Source organism: Bombina bombina, chromosome 2 (genome assembly GCF_027579735.1).
Source record: "Bombina bombina isolate aBomBom1 chromosome 2, aBomBom1.pri, whole genome shotgun sequence".
Taxonomy (NCBI): domain Eukaryota; kingdom Metazoa; phylum Chordata; class Amphibia; order Anura; family Bombinatoridae; genus Bombina; species Bombina bombina.
In genome coordinates, this window is record NC_069500.1 from 855300774 (window position 1) to 855319193 (window position 18420).

General features: G+C 38.1%; 1 protein-coding gene across 1 annotated transcript in view; it reads right to left on the bottom strand.

Annotated features, from left to right (window-relative positions):
- The window catches only part of ADGRL3 (adhesion G protein-coupled receptor L3), a 1741359-nt gene that overhangs the window by 485808 nt on the left and 1237131 nt on the right, over positions 1-18420 (bottom strand). Inside the window, exon 10 of the mRNA XM_053703187.1 lies at positions 17941-18044. Coding sequence (XP_053559162.1) covers positions 17941-18044 — 104 coding nt within the window. The remainder of the gene's footprint in view (positions 1-17940; positions 18045-18420) is intronic.

The following is an 18420-nucleotide window of genomic DNA, read 5'->3' on the forward strand; positions in this document are numbered from 1 at the left end:
ATAAGGTCAGAGCAGGATGAACTTTCGTTACAAAGGGACCTGCAAAAATTAGACGTATGGGCAGGTAAATGGAAAATGAGATTTAATACGGGAAAATGCAAGGTTCTACATTTTGGAAGTAAAAATAAGCAGGCAACGTATTATTTAAATGGGACAAGACTTAGTCAAACACAGGAGGAAAGGGATTTGGGAGTAGTAATAGATAACAAGCTAAAGAGGGTGCACAATGCAGGGCAGCAGCTTCAAAGGCTAATAAGATACTAGCATGTATTAAAAGAGGCATTGACTCAAGGGAGGAAAGCATAATTATGTCACTATATAAAGGCCTGGTAAGACCTCACCTTGAGTATGGAGTGCAGTTCTGGGGACCGATCGCAAAAAAAGATATTGCAGAACTAGAAAAAGTTCAGAGAAGGGCCACAAAGCTAATAAGGGGATTGGAGAAATTAACCTATGAGGAGAGGCTAGCCAAACTGGGTCTGTTTTCTTTAGAAAAAAGGCGCTTAAGAGGTGACATGATTACTTTATATAAATATATTCAAGGCCCATATACAGAGATCGCAGAAGCGCTGTTTATTCCAAGAAAATTGTTTGTGACCAGAGGTCACAATTTAAGATTGGAGGAAAGGAGATTTAATCTCCTGCAACGGAAAAGTTTTTTCACTGTAAGAGCAATAAAATTATGGAACTCATTACCAAAGGAGGAAGTGAATGCCAATACCCTAGATACATTTAAAAATTATTTGGATACATTTCTGTCTATAAACAAAATTCATGGATATGATTGCTAGTATTAAATGGGTCACCTTTTAGTGGGATTATTTAAGTTTAACTGGAGCTTTTTGTATATATTTTAGATTTGTACAGGTTGAACTCGATGGACTTCGGTCTTTTTTCAACCTCATCTACTATGTTACTATCACACACGGAAAAACCAATGTTGGTGCTGTGGCCATGTAAACAGTGGTGCAGCACATATGTGGTGGTGTAACACCATCCACAATTTTTGAAAATCAGTAGTTTCTGAAGTTGAAACAATACTAGAAATTCAGTTCCCATTGGACCCCCTAATATGGTTGCTAAACAAACCACCTAAATATAAACCTCATCTTAAATTGTTTAACATTATAACTAATGGGGTAAAGGCCTTAATTTCTAAAAATTGGAGACATAGGGATGCTCCATCTTTAAATATGTGGATCAGGAAAGTTTCTGACCTAGTAGAAGTAGAAGAGTATTACTATCTTAAACATAATAAAATGGAAATACATGCAGATATGTCACATACCTGGAACTATTATGTTCAAACTACTACTGAAAGAAACCTGTAACTTTAACGAAACATATCAGATATAGTGTGGAAATTAACACCAAGAATACACAATTCAAGTACTCGGGCGGGAGTGTGGATGAGACAAGACAGAGACTAGATGCTATTATTAGTTATTTATTATTGGTTAATTTCTTTTTCTTAATTGTTTTCTTTGTTTATATGTGTTCTGTTTTCTTTGCAAGTAAAATGATTGCAAAATGGAGCAACTTCATATTCCCCCCTATAATTATCAAACATCTTATGGGACTTTACAAAATGGACTATAAGGCAAATGGGAGGAAATGGTATAAACTATAACAACAAACTATTAATATGTAATCTATACAAAATTGACAACCTCTGACCTTACATAGTGGAGCTGCGTCTCCATATACTGTACATTGTAAAAACTTCAAATTACTTTTAATAAAGTTGTTATTCCAAAAAAAAAAAAAGAAAGATGAGCCCATCTTTCTTTGGAACAATGACTATTTGGGAATAGAACCCTTCATTGTTTTCCTCGAAAGGGACTGGAACAATCGCAACCATAGCTTCTAGGTCTGATACACATGTCAAGAAAGCTGCAGCCTTTAAACAATCCTTTGGAATATGAGACAAGAGGAAACATCCCCGAGGAGGGCAAGACCAAAATCCAATGTGTTACCCCTGGGAAATTATATTCAGTAACCAAGGGTCATGAACAGACTAAAAACATTAAATATGCCCCTCACCAGAATTTTTGTCTGGATTGGGGGGTGCATCTTGATACAGATTTGAGAGAGGGAGCAGGCTTTTTGGTCTGTTTAGACTTAGACCAAGAGGAACCAGGCATCCACGTGAATTTGGAGGTGTCTAATTTTTGAGACACCAAGGGGTAGGATATTTGCATCTTGGATTGTGCTGCATTTAGCCACGAATCAGCAAGCACTACCCAGGTTTTGAACCAAAGATGGTTCCTAAGCTTACATTCTTGCTTTTTCCAATAAAGATACCAAGAGAATGAAAAAAATGGATAATAGGAGTAGATTAGAAAGTTGCTTAAAATTGCATGCTCTAGCTGAATAATAAAATAAAAAGTTTGTGTTCAGTATCCCTTTATGAAATCTACTGCAAATTAAACCCTTCATGACCCTGTCTAGCATCAGACTCGGTGCATAACTGGCATACTTGAGTGGGGGGGGCACCATCACATTTTACGTAGCAACCATTGTTAAGAAGGGGTTCAATTATCCATAGATAGCTCTTCCAATGGGTTTGCATGATGTCCAAAGATATATTGAGCTGCACCTGTTTTCTGAATATACAAAACATAGTAAGGAAAAGCATGTATCTACAAGTAGATAGCAGCACAGAAATACAGTATAAGAGGCACAGAAAGGGTTAACTCCTTAAGGGGAACACATAAAAAGTGGCACAATGTAATACTGAAGTCCCTAGAAGGGAATCGGAAAAAAATGGAAACTGTTTATTGAAGAAAGGAAGATTTTTTTTTCTTCAAATATATAAAAAAAAAGAGTGAACAATTGGGTTCACTGTTCCTAATGTCCAGAGGCAATTAGCTGCTAGTCTGCAAGATGACAACCAATAAGTTAAGGGTAGGAGAGTGAAAGTGTGCAATTTTGGCATCAAAGATTTATCCCTGAGGTCTCCAGTTTCATTTATTAGATTAGAACTGGAGCGTGTGTTTTGCCTACTAATCTTAGATTGGATTTAATCCCACATGGGATGTGGAGCACCTTGAAAAAATGTATCCCAGGACTCCTAAAAAGGTTAAATCTCCTTACCAGAATGTTATCTGGCTTGGGGGCTGCACTTTGAGACAGGAGCAGGTTTCTTGCGTTGTTTGGACTTTGACCAGAAAGAGCTGGGCTTCTAAGGGATCTTGGAGGAATCTGTCCTATGAATAGATGTGGAGGAAGTCTTTAGTTTCAAAGACTGATGGAAGAAGCAAACACATTCAGGAGACCTACACCTATCTTCTTTAGCTATTTGTATGTTGTTGCAGCAAAGCTGCAGTGCGGTCCTCAGAGGAGGACATTCCTGATGTTAATATACTCCTCATACCCCTCTTCTATGGGTGGTTCTTAGATGGGTTACTCCTGAGGGACTTCCCTTAAGAACTAAAAGGCATATGAAGGATTGTGCTAAACAGCTGGAGGCATGACAGCTATCAAATCAGTAATAATAGAGTCAATATATTCTTTAGGGGACAGTCCAGAAGATTGGATATGGCCCTCTTGACCACTCTGCAGTAGTGGGAGCGCACGTCGATACAAATAGCCTGTGGCCTATGAAGGTGAATAGTACTTACCTGTCAGAACTTTTGTCTACCATGCCCACCTCAGCTACAGAAGACTGCTTCCAGTAGACAGGCCCATAAGAGGCAGTTCAAGCATGATGCCAAAGATCTGTGAAAGCATGGTCACTCTAAGCCAGGAGATTGAAGGATAAATCCACATTATGCCAGGGAGCACAGTTCCTGCATACAAGAAGCAGCACGCTGTAGACCAGGCGATTGGTGGATAAATTGAAATTATATTTGGTAAGCCTGTGACATCCTTGCATTGGAAAAAAGATTTTCACTGTCTGGCTGTAAACTCTTGTCTACCCCTCTGTTCTCTGTGTAGGCTCTCTGAGAAAGAAACAGGGTCTCAAATAGGTTAGATAATTCCTTTCTATTTATTGTTGATCAGCACTTCAGAATTTAACAGAATTTGTCTGAAAGTGAGAAGGATTATAGCTCTAAAAAATAGGGGTGTTTTACCTACTTCTAGTTGACTTTAATCCAACATGTGATAACTTGTGGACTCTCACCATGTTATGATTTTTTTTTCTTTTTAATTGAAGCCATAGCAATCCCTTTTGAAAACCTTTAAAACAAATGGTATTACAACATGTCTTTCCAACTTTGCACTGTATTCACATTCACAGAATTTAACACCAGTATTTAACTTCAACACTTGTCTAGACTTTTTCACAGAATGTTTGGCTTTTCTAATTTACCAGCCTTGACTTAGCTGTTTGAACAGTTTTTGCTTGTGCTCACTTTACATATTTATAAGCAACAATTCCTTTCCTGGATTATTAATATAATATCTGAGCTTAAAACAATTAACAGAATGTTATCATCATCTTAACATCAGAATGCTTATTTATGATTCCAATTAAGTATTTAGATGTTAAAAAACTAAATGTAAGCCTACCTAATAAATTGCTTTCATGATGGCTAGTGTCCATAAGCCATCACATATGGATTAAAGTTCAGTCTAATAGGTGGAGGTAAAACACCCAGCAATAGCAGAGTGTTCAATTACTCGCACTTTTCCATGATCCATCAGTCGTACATATGGCCAAGAGAAAGGAGAATATTAGAAAAATAGGAAAGATAAAGCAGAATAAGTGAAGTGAAAACTGATACTGCCACCAACTATACTGAAGAAACTAGGGTGGGTCTTGTGGTCTCTAACCATCATGAAATAATTAGGTAAGCATACATTTTGTTTTCTTCCATAAGATGGTAAGAGACTACAAGAAATCACATGAGGGATGCTATATCCAAGCTGTAAAGTCTATGAGACCACTATAGAAAAGGGTGTGAAAACAGTTAAGGCAGTTAAAGCACAAAACAGGCACAGAGGTCTGCAGAACTTCCCTACCAAAATCAGCCTAAAAAAAAGCAAATGTGTCAAAATGGTGAAGCGTTATTACTGAACACACAAATAGGTGGTAACTGCTCTAGAAGAATGAGCAGTATGTTGCTTCAGGGGAGACTTCACTACTACTAAGCATGATTTGCAAATCAAAGCTCTAAGCCAAACTGCCAATGTAATTGCTCTAGCTTTTTGTCCCTTGTGGGGGATCAGAAAAATAGACAAACAAGGGAGAAGAATTTCTCAATATTTTTGTAGTGTTAAAGCACAGTGAACACCAAAACAAATATGGGCTATTTAAATAAAGCTTTAGATGTAGTTAAAGTTTGCCATACACACTTGTTAGGGAGTTAGTGTTTTCCCCTCACTTCCGAACTAGCCTGCTTACAGCGAGGAAGTCCCTAGATGGCATCCCAGGCACCCTGAGGATCATATTTCACAGAACTATGTGCACAATGTTCAGGTTCTGGTGTATACAAACTCTAATAAAAGGCAGTGGTAATGATGAGGAAGGGCGAGTAAAACCCCAGCACAGTTTTACTGAGCAAAGAAAATAAATAGCAGAGTGAGTTTTAGTTTGCTTTGTGGATCTTTCCAGCTCTTTAGATTTGTACACAAAACACACATTACACAGCTAGCTTCAGCATGAGGGAGCCACGGGATGTCAGCAGGCTAGTTAGGGAGTGAGGGGAAACCCTAGCTCTCTGATGAGTGTGTATTAGGTTTATATGCATATGCAGTGAAAGCACTGCAAGTTTTTTTTCCATATTTTTACCAGCTTCAGTAGCAAAATAGATAATGCATGCAGTTAGCTTACAATCAGCAAACTGCTCATGACTTCACAAACTTCTGGACAGTTATGTGATGCAGGACCAACAAACAGAATAGTGTAGTGTTAAAGGGACAGTCAAGTCCAAAAAAACTTTCATGATTAAAATAGGGCATGTAATTTTAAACAACTATCCAATTTACTTTTATCACCAAATTTGCTTTGTTCTCTTGGTATTCTTAGTTAAAAGCTAAACCTAGGAGGTTCATATGCTAATTTCTTAGACCTTGAAGACCGCCTCTAATCTGAAAGGGGTTTCACCACTAGAGGGCATTAGTTCATGTGTTTCATATAGATAACAATGAGCTCACACACATGAATTTACAGAGGAGTGAGCATTGATTGGCTAAAATGCAAGTGTGTCAAAAGAACTGAAATAAGGGGACAGTCTACCGAGGCTTAGATACAAGGTAATTTCAGAGGTACAACATGTATTATTATAACTGTGTTGGTTATGCAAAACTGGGGAATGGTTAATAAAGGGATTATCTATCTTTTTAAACAACTAACATTCTGGTGTTGACTGTCTCTTTAAAGTATTTTAAAAACTAAGATTAAAAGATTAAAAACATAACACGTTTTCCAGATTTTGTATAACTGCTGCATCAGGAATAATCTCAAACAGTATACACTATTCTATTTATATTGAAAAGAATCAATCACAGTCTTTTTTTTTTAAATTAACCTATCACATCTTAATCTAATATTTCTAATGAATAAACCCTAATATAATATTGAATAAATACAGCCATAGATATATTAAATAACCATGCTTTTTTAAATCACCCAAAAGGAAGGCTGCAATATGAAATGGATACACTTAAAAGCCACTTGAGGTAAGGATTCTCATATGACTTGCTTCCTCATTACTACATCATGTATGGGGAGTTGGATGCTCAGCTTGTCACAAGACAGTTGCCTAACAACCACAAAAATAAAACATCAGTTAAAAAAAATCTAATGATCCCAATAAACACAGTTGCTATGTGAGCAACAAAAAAACCCATTATTCCATATCATTTGTAAGTGCATCTTATGATGATATATAGCAGCTGAATATAGACTTTACTTGGAATAAACCCAAATAATGACCAGATAAAGCCCTACTTAGCTTCCAAATTCACACAAGATCAGTTATATGAAGGACAATATAGTGCTAGACAGTAATTTAAGCCAGTAGAGAAAAAAAATCTTAATGTAAACTCCATTCATAAGCCCAAACAGAGCCTTCTGCAAAATTTAGAACAAGATGAAAACTCCAAGGAGGAGCACAAGATCTAAACACAGGTCTGATCTAGTCAAAGCCTGAACAAGACTGGACATCTGAAAGCTCTGTGAGCCTTTTGAGCAGTAAAATATGTCTCCTAAGGGAGCTAACAGAATGCCCTTCCCCAGAGCATCCTGGAGAAAGGAAAGGATCCTGGAAAACCTGGCCTTATTCCAGGAGAATCCCCACTCTACATACCAGAAGAAGTAGGTCCTGCGCCCCTTATGATAGATGTGACTATAGATGAGCTAGAACGAGTAACAACATTCTTTCAGAAAAAAACCTCTCTTGGCTAAGACTAAGCATTCAATTCCACGCAGTCAGCCTCAGAGAGTCCAGGTTGTGATGAATACAGGAACCCTGCTCCAGCAGATCCCTGTAACAAGGTCCATGGAGGCAAAGCCCCTAAACTGCGACACAACTCTAGATATAAATGGAGCAAAGTGTCTCACTGACGCCTGCTCTTGCTAGGATCGACCATCCACAACAAAAAGCAACATGGCCGAAGAGAAGAAGGTTAAAATAAACTTCTAAGGAATGCTAGAAGTCTAGTATATTCAGGATGAAAAGGCCAGAGCCTTGAAACTGACGCCTTGAAAGCCTGATCGGCTTTCCAACCGACACAGACATTCGAGCAGGGAATGATTGTAGGGGACATCACAACCTAAAGAGTATGCTCATAGAAAGGGTCACTGGCAATGAGTCGATGTGGGCTTCCGCCCACCACCAAACACAAGATTCCCCCGTTTAGCAGGAGAAACTGTCCTTCTTCAAAAGAAGGTCTCCCCACTGAGAGGTCCCAGCTGGTATGAACCCAGAAGACCAAATCCTCCAAGCAGAATGCTCACTGAGGAATCAAAAGAATAATCGGAAGAAAACTCACGGACCTTCCTAGAATACTCTCTGCCCATGGACAAGGAAGCGGCAAGGTCAAAACCGCCCCAGGAGAACTAAGAGAAAAATTTCTGAGAACAGGGAGATCTGAACGGAACACTGGGAATTGATTTCCCCACCGGTATTCCATGAAAGTCTGTTAAGACAGATCACCAACACAATGCCACAGTCACGGCCTCGCCTGTGTCTCTCCACCCCCACGTCAACAAAGACCAGAAGGGGGTGGGAGAGCATAACCTGATGAGAAATTTGCAAGATCTCAGGATTAAAAGAAAGCTGCCACAGCAGGATTAAATGCTAAGCATTCAGCTTGCTAGGCAGGGTAGATAAAAATCCCTGTCCCTAAGACAAAACAGCATACAGATCTACTCTGGTGTCGACACCAGCAATTCAGGTCTAGATCCAACTCTGAGGATCGAAAAGACACAAGAAAAACCCTAAAAGTCTATTAGCAGGTGAAGGTAAGAAACCCAGAAAGGCCAAGCCCCGGGAACTACTGTAAAATATGGAAGCAGAATACTGCCACCTTAAACCCCAGATCCCAATAAGGATCAGAAGGAGGTTTACTGTAAGATACGGTTCCTAAGAACCAAATTTGCACAAAAAGGATGGAACAGGAAAGACATCCTTCTTCCGACAAAGGAAGGGAGAACCTTAAAGTCTCCAGCAAACAGAAGAACTAATAAGCTCTGCTTCAATATCATAGAACCCAGTTAGGACGGGGAGACCCACCCCTATTAGGCCATGCACCAACAGTGGAAGAAAATATTCCCGCAGTGTGAAAGATACCGGGACAATGACTCAAAAGGTTCCTTGTCTTCTCTGAAAAGACAATTTCCCTGAAAAGAAGCCTAGTTCCGGCCTCTAGGACCCCTAGATCCATATGATCCAGTATCAAGCACCCATCCCAGATAATACCTAAACAGGTCTAGCCTGTTAACTAGGATAGATGGGCCTGCTGTACCTGGACCGGAATCTAGAAAAAAAACCTTCTTCTCCTAAGTAGAAAGAAGGAACAGACCTAACTAGAATCCACAACAGGTCCTGCCTGTCATCTAGGATATGACGTAACTTCCGAAACACTCCCGGGCTAAAACATAACTTCTTACGTTCCAGCAAAGCTAGAACAACTGAATAATCAAATTAAAGAAATTAAGCTCAGAGGCTTAAAATTTTCCTAAAAAATATCGGGGGAACTATCACCCCGAGCAGAAACCTATAGCTTCCACTGGAAGTCTCCAACAATCTCGACCATCAAAGTCTTTCTAAGAAGAGTTTCCAAAACAATCCAGCGCTTAAAAAAACCCAAAAACTATCCCGAACGGAATAGCAAAGGAAACGAAAAAAGGCAAGCGTCTACAAGTGACAAGCTGAAAAGGAGTGTGTAAACAAAAACAGGTCCTGCCTGTCATACAACACAACCCCCCATAGAGCTCGGAACTGGGATTCTAAATAAACGATAAAATAAAAAGTAAAACAAGACAACAAGGAATATCTATCCTCCACTCATCCTCCACTCATCTTAGTTAAGATCGTCATCTGATTTAGAGGACTGAAATTCAACTGACGGAGCAGTACTGGAAACCTCTAACATTGCCAAAACCTCTCTCAGAAGTAAACGCAGGCGTGCCAATCTAAATCTAAATGCTAAGCCCTCTGCAGTCGGAGGACCCAAGTCAGCAGACTCCGACCCTGGAGGTTCTCCCTCTGAAGTGTATCCCCAGAGGACTGATCGGACACAATCGTTATTTTACACGAATGTCCTTGGGCAGGAGAGCCCGGATTAATCCTTCACTTGCGCATAGCAGGAATAGGAAACCTCGCTAAGCCCATAGAGATGGCCATGCGGAACTGTGTAGTAACCTCTGGTGGAAACAAACCCCTCACAGACTTGGGAAAACTGCATATGTAGGAACAGAATCTAGGGAACACACCTCACTGGACGAAGACTTCTCAGAGGCGGATGGCTCAGTGGTCTCTAACATCTCAACATGGGTTGATGAGAACACTCTACTATGGCATACGGAACATAATTAAGAGGGCTGGATTACCCTGGCCTCCTCACAATATACACAGGTATCAAATTCTGTATCAGAGAGATCCCCCTCTAAATTATTAGAATCCTCCATAACTCATCTATATCAAATTATAGAAAGGTAAAACAACTGGCACCTTATACCCCCTATGGCTGGGGCACTCACCACCTCCTTTGACCCACCCAGAGAGATAGAAAAGATGCTCCTCTCTGCAGATGCCCGGTCAGGAATCAGAAGCAGTGATAAAAAAAAACCCCAAAAAAATGACCATTCCTGGTCACATGGTGCTTATGCAGGACCTGCCCTTGCTAAGGAAAAAGCACGCTAGCTTAATATAAAGAAACTGCACAGCTCTCAAAATGAAAATAACCTGTACGTTCCGTATCAGACTAAGAGCCCAAACATTCTTACACATAAGCAGTCAAAATCACATAACAAAAATGATTAAAAACCCCCACTGTTCAGTAACCCCCCTCAGGAGATATTAACCCTTGATTCCATAAAGATAAAGGAGTCCCACTGTGACCCTGTCTTTTATTGTTAACATGTGTGTAAAATAATGAAACAATCTTACCGGAATCTATGCCGTGGGACAGTGACACAGTCCTTCAAGTTTGACAGATTGTAGCAGCACTTCTGACATGGACTTGAGTGAAGAAAGAAGGCAGTGAAACTTGTCAACACTGATTGCTTAAGGGGCTGTTAATATGAGTCTGGATGGGTTCGCAGAAAGACTCTCCCTGCATCTCCAGACGCTAACCTTCGTCAATGCTCTCAGAGAGGCTGACAAGACTACTTAAAACACCAGTCCCATCTCGAAGGGCAGATACCCTTCCTAAGGAACTACTCCAAAATCTTCTGACACTTCTTCGCCAACCTCCTGTGACGAAAGACAAAGAATTACTGGGGATTGAGGGAAGTGGGGGAGGTATTTAAGCATTTGGCTGGGGTGTCTTTGCCTCCTGCTGGTGGCCAGGTTCTGTATTTCCCACAAGTAAGGAATGAACCCATGGACTCTCCTCTTTATTTAAACCATTTTAAGACTATGTGCAAATTCTCTAAATCCAATACATTTATCTTTGTCTTAAAATGGTATATCTATCTGGGCCTCTAGGCTTGGTTATACATGCAATTTGAAAGATAAAATAGATTTGTAAAATACTGCATACCACAAATACACTGTAAAATATATACTACATAACTACTCTCATGTGATCCTAACGTTTATTTTATAGGATTCTCCCATTATAGTTATAATGAAGTGTGTTTTCCCATGGGCCAGGTGTTGACAGGTGTTACATAAAGAATGCTCACCTTGAACAAGAAATTTTCACCTAGGTTATAAGTTGTGCGGTATCGCACTTTCCATAGCGCTGCTATTACGAGTTAATGAAAGACCTCCTTGTGCTGTACGTTATGGTGCTTTAAGCTCCATACCACAAGAAAACCAAGGGCTGAGTTTACGTGCTCGTGCACGATTTCCCCCATAGACATCAATTGGTGGAAAGTGTTAGAAAACAACTACACCTGTGATTGCGGAATGGCGATCGTTGTAACGCAAACCCATTGATGTCTATGGGGAAAACAATGTTAAGTTTAAACCTAACACCCTAACATAAACCCTTAATCTAAACACCCCTAATCTGCTGCTCCCCAACACATCACCAACACTATAATAAAGTATTAACCCCTTAACCTCCAGCCCCCCACATTGCAACTAATAAACTAAACCTATTAAACCCTAGACCACCAGCCCCCACATCGTAACTAATAAACAAAACCTATTAACCCCTAAACCGCCGGCCCCCACATCGCAAAAAACACTAAATTAAACTATTAACCCCGAAACCTAATACCCCCAACTTTAAATTAAAAGTGACAATATAACTATCTTAAAATAAATAACAACTATAAATTAACCTAACCTAATGAAGCTAATAAAATAAAATAACCTACCAATTAAAAATCCTACATTATATGATTAAAAAAACCTAACACCATGAAAAAATAAAAAAACAAAATTACACATTTAAATAAACCTAATACTACGAAAAAAAATAAAAAAAATCTAACATTACAAAAAATAAACACTAAAATTACGAAAACTAAAAAACTCTAAGATTACAAAAAATAAACAAAAATATCAAAAATAAAAACAATTACACCTAATCTAATAGCCCTATAAAAATAAAAAAGCCTCCCAAAATAAACCCACCCTAACCTAACAAACTACCAATAGCCCTTAAAGGGGTCTTTTGTTGGGCATTGCCCTAAGTTAAACAGCTCTTTTTCCTACAAAAAAAATTACAATCCTATTCGCTGATTTGAAGATGAGATTAATTTATTAGGTAAGCATAAATTATATTTTCTTTCATACAGGTGATGAGAGTCCAAAATCCATTACTTCTGGGAACTAATAACCAAGCTTTGGAGTCCATGAGTAATGAGAAATACGGGCGGGATTAAAAAAAAACATTTTTTTCACAATAAAACTAAATCCACAACCCATAGAGAACCCAAAGAATAAAAATGATAGATTTGCAAATAAAATAAAAAAAATGAGTAAACAGCCTGAATGACTTCCAAAGACAGCATCAGAAGAAGCAAAATCATCAAAATAGTAGAATTTAATAAAATAATGCAGAAAAGACCAAGTAGATGCCTTGCAAGTTTGGTCAACATTAGCCTCATTCTTAAAAGCCCAAGAAGAGCAAATAATCTGGTAGAATGAGCAGAGATATGTTTAGGTAGAGGCTGCCCCACCTTCAAGAAAGCCTTTTGGAACAAAAGATTCCATCAAGAGGCTAAAAATGTCCAGTAGCTTTCTGCCTATTCCCGAAACAGAAAAGAGAACAAAATACTAGATGTTTGTCTGCAATAATTAAAAGTGTCTTTATTAAACTTTAAAGCTCTAACATCTAAGTTATGAAGAAGCCTCTCTGGAGAATTTTAAGGACTAGGACACAAAGAAGGGACAACAATTTCCTGGCTTATAAAATCCAAGAACACAACCCAATCAATTATGGTTTTCAAAATTGTTTTATCCTGATGAAAAAATATGATAAGGAGAAATACATGAAAGAGCAGACAGCTCAAAGACTCTTCCAGCAAAAGAGAGCTAAAAGAAACAAAACCTTCCAAATCTAGATTCCAAGGAGGAAAAATTGGTTTAATTATATGCTTATTTTTAGCCAAAGCCTAAACAAAACCATGAATGTCTGTGGAACAAAAGTGAAAGAGCAGAAATCTTCAAAGAACTGGCAGATAAATATTTTAGCCATCCTGCAAAAATGGCAAACTCCTAGGAATTCTAAAGGAATGCCAAGAAAACTCTACTATCTGATTGAAAACATCCAGATGGAGAGACCACTCTCCTTGATGGAAGTAGCTCTTAAAAACATACAAGGACAAAGTGCGCTAATCTGATATACAAAAAAAAGAGGATAACACACCAGGAGACCGACAGACTCCATATTTCCGACATCCAGATAGCGCATTAAGCAAAGAGGAAGTGCACAATACAAAAAAAATACTTACCAATAGACATCCAGCTACTGGAGGAAACCAGTAGAAAGCCAAACTAATGCTAAAACATAGCAGCAGAGGACATGGAATAGAAGTATATAGGTGACCCAAAAGAAGAAGGCAGAGGAAAGATCCCCGCAACAACTGTGGAAGGCTTGTGACCAATTCCCATGAGGTAAATAAATATGTCACTACCCATACTCCCTATACATTCTTCTAACAAACATTGCACTCTGAGGGGATGTGGGCCTCTCACTGAAGAATAACGTGCACATCTTCATTGTTCACCTTGTTTCAGTGGAGGCAAAGAAAGACTTGTTTCCAGTAAGGTGGGAGTGGTTTTATAGGGCTCTTGGGTTTTGGGAATCTAGGCCTCCTCCTAGTGGCAGGGAATAGTAATTTACAGGAGAAATAGATTGTGGACTCTCACCACCTGTATGAAATATTCCACTGCCTCTATACCCAAATAATGTTTTATGTTTAAATATAATGATATACCATCACAAGTAATCCATACATACAATCTTTTTTTCTTTTTTATTGTTATTGAGTTTTAGATTCTGCAAGCCTTCTAAAAGATGAGCAGAGTCTTTAACATAAGATTTTTAAACCAATCACATTTGAAATAGCGGGTGTTCCAGCACTCCAACCTTGGTAGACCTCAAGTACCTGGGTGCAATCCTCAAAAGAGCATATAAAACTGGATATTAGAATGAAGGGCACTCTCAGGATTTGTGATAATTGCGTAACAGCAAAACCTTTTTTTATTCGTAATTTCAACAATTGTTCATAGTGGACGTTTCAGATTTCGCAGAAGCCTTCATCAAGACAAATAACATCTGTAGAATAAAAGAAAAAACAACCAATATTTGCAACCATATGTGTTAAACAATCATGACAATATACACACCCATCACCAGATACTTATGCAAATTAAATAAAAATAGGGATAAACCAGTATATCACTTCAAAGATATCCAGCTGAACGTGACCATTATAGCGCCAACCTGCCATATTATAGCACCAAAGGTAAAAGGAACTCATATCGAGCTTAGATGTGTGCAACACATAAATCAATCATTAGGGAACAAGTTCAGATAAGGAACCCAAGGGAGCCTAGAGAGGGCTGTACTAAAAGCAACATGACTTAATTAGAAGCTGTAAAGCACATATTGAGCACCAGAAAGTCTTTCCCATAGGGCATTCTATGAAGAACTGAAGTAGGAATAGAACTCAGGGGGAACTGGGATAGGTGGGCATCAGTAACAATAAAATCTAAGTCCATAAAATGCCAGGATGTATATTACACCACCACCAATACCACAAAACCAAACTATATTAGCAGGCGTTTGAAAATAATATCTGCATATCACGAGGTTAATCAGCTTTGCTTACTCAGCTCAAACTATATCAAAATATATCTAAACCATAACCACCCTTGTGCCAGTTAAATCAGACCATAACGAATACAGGAAAAGAATACATCACTTGTACAGACCCATACATATAAAACCAAATTTGATTGCTGGCGCTACATGAGTAAAGGGAAATAACAGACCAGTGCCCATTACCCCATTAAACACAAAATCAAGACCCCGAGTACATCAAAGTAGAAACGGAATATGCCTAAGTAAATGCGAGCATACTAAGGCCAAACTGCATGTGTGGATATAAAAACCCAAACAACCCTATATGTGTATCATAGTCAGGCAGGAAACAACACAACTTGCATATAAAATGGATATAAAATGAACAAAGCTTTAAGCTGCATTGGATGGAAGCTGTCACTTTGTAACAACGTGTTTCGGTCGTTGGCTTAGAGTACAATGTGGTGTTAAGCCTGCATCCAGTCTCAGTAGTTGATTTGAAGATACATAGGTCAAAGAAATGAATTTGTTCTTCACTACTTATTGAAGGTAATTGATGGTTCAGCTTCATTCAAGTATTGTATCCATTCTGTTAATTCTACATAGGTGCCACCCCAGATGACAAATAAATCATCTATATATTCGTATACACACACCCCCAGTAACTGACCTATGATAGGTTGTAAAGGTACATTTAAAGGCTTCCGGGTGTTCTATAGGGTATACAATGTCCTTTATTTGGTGAGCGCGGCTGGATGCCGATACGAGGTACGGCTGATTGTTTTGTATTGGCAACAATGTGATTGAGTTTTTAACTTTATACTGACATTATCTTTGGCAATATTTGTACATAGCTGCTCATTTTAAACAAGGCTGCTTGGTGGTTTTGATTAAGTCTTCTTGTGTTTGACATAGCCCACTATGTTCTCCTTTATGGTATTGGGATTTGACTCTTCATATCCCGTGGCTTAGTTAGAGTTTACCTTAATTACACAGGTAACATAAGTACTTAGCACTTATATATGCTTTATCATGTAGCGTATTGTTACCCATTTGATGTGAATATATTTGTTCATTTTATATCCATCTTATATGCAAGTTTTGTTGTTTCCTGCCTGACTATGATACACATATAGGGTTGTTTGGGGTTTTATATCCACACATGCAGTTTGGCCTTAGTATGCTCGCATTTACTTAGGCATATTCCGTTTCTACTTTGATGTACTTGGGGTCTTGATTTTGTGTTTAATGGAGTAATGGGCACTGGTCTGTTATTTCCCTTTACTCATGTAGCGCAAGCAATCAAATTTGGTTTTATATGTATGGGTCTGTACAAGTGATGTATTCTTTTCCTGTATTGGTTATGGTCTGATTTAACTAGCACGAGGGTGGTAATGGTTTAGATATATTTTGATATAGTTTGAGCTGAGTAAGCAAAGCCGATTAACCACGTGATATGCAGATATTATTTTCAAACGCCTGCTAATATAGTTTGGTTTTGTGGTATTGGTGGTGGTGTAATATACATCCTGGCATTTTATGGACTTAGATTTTATTGTTACTGTTGCCCGCCTATCCCAGTTCCCCCTGAGTTCTATTCCTACTTCAGTTCTTCATAGAATGCCCTATGGAACAGACTCTCTGGTGCTCAATATGTGCTTTACAGCTTCTAATGAAGTCATGTTGCTTTCAGTACAGCCCTCTCTAGGCTCCCTTGGGTTCCTTCTCTGAACTTGTTCCCTAATGATTGATTTATGTGTTGTACACATCTAAGCTCGATATGAGTTCCTTTTACCTTTGGTGCTATAATATGGCAGGTTGTGGCTATAATGGTCGCGTTCAGCTGGATATCCTTGAAGTGATATACTGGTTTATCCCTATTTTTATTTGATTAGCATAAGTATCTGGTGATGGGTGTGTATATTGTCACGATTGTTTAACACATATGGTTGCAAATATTGGTTGTTTTTTCTTTTATTCTACAGATGTTATTTGTCTTGATGAAGGCTTCTGCGAAAGCCGAAACGTCGACTATGAACAATTGTTGAAATTAAGAATAAAAAAAGTTTTTGCTGTTATGCAATTATCACAAATCCTGAGAGTGCCCTTCATTCTAAAAACCAGTTTTATATATATATATATATATATATATATATATATATATATATATATATATATATTATTATTTGTCATAATTAATCGTTAGAGTGTATTATCAACCAAATTAATGTTTTCTAGAGAATGAAAAAGTGGGTCAAAGGTTAGTGTCCTATAATAGTTTTTAACATTATGTACATGATTAGCTTCCAAAATATAGCCTTCCCTGTTTTGAACCACAATGGATTTCTTCTTCTTCTTTTTTTTTTTTTTTTTTTTTAACAACCCTCAGCCGCCACTTTTAAAACCTAGAAACTGCTCTGTGCAGTATATTTTTTATGAAAAAAAATGCAATTTATTTTTTCCATTAAAAAATAAAAGACTCTTTATTTTGGGACCAATTGGGGAACATTTAAAAAAATAAACCAGAGATATGATCTCTGGTTAATTTTCTGAGCGCTAATTGCTACCCCAAGTTTGCGGTAGCAATAACCAGCCACTTGCAATGGCTTGTGATTTATCACATGCCTGCAAACCCTTTTGCAGGTGTACGATAAATTAGAACTTCCCTAAAATGTCATCTATAAGTTAAAAAGATAAATGATGCCTTGCAATTTAAACCAATGTAAATTTTTGTGCACACATCAAAAGAGAGAAGCTCCCAAACCAGTAGTGTAATAGCTTGTTCTATGGCTTATTACCACCCCAGGAGCAGCCTCTTTTTATGTAATCTAGATTTTTGTTTTTTCTGATTGTATTTAAAAAAAAAAAAAAAAGTTTTCTAAGCCTCACTACACATTCTGCATAGAGCAAAGTATTTACTATAAACTTCAAAATTATAAATGAAAATTCATTCATTTTTTAAAGTTTGTAAACAAGTATGTGTCAGTAAACATATGGCAATATATCAGTCAAAATATTAAATCCAACATTTTAGAGCACTAGTCCTATGACAGAGCATACCTTCTGTCCAATGTGGTTGATCCAAGGAGATGAACAGTTGCTCAGGTCAGGACCCTGTGGGTTCCATATACCGTCTGGAGAAAGACAAAGATATGTCGCCACACCTAATTGAAAATTGATAAAACTGAATGCATGTTGAACTTGAAACATTTAGCAAACAGACAAATATGAATTTCCAGTGTGTGGTTTTATGACTTCTAATTGTTTAGTTATATAAACATTATTCCCCCCTCTTCGAAACATCCAACACCTGATATTTCTCTGACAGTTGGAGACTATTCTCAACACCTCACCCCAGGCCCGCTGTCTTGGGGTCACACTAGACTCAGAGCTCACATTCAACCCACATATACAAGCGCTTACCAAATCCTGCCATTCACACCTACGCAACATTTCCAGAATTCGTCCCTTCCTTACTCAAAAAATGACAAAATTACTTATTCATTCCCTCATTTTGTCACGCATTGATTATTGCAACCT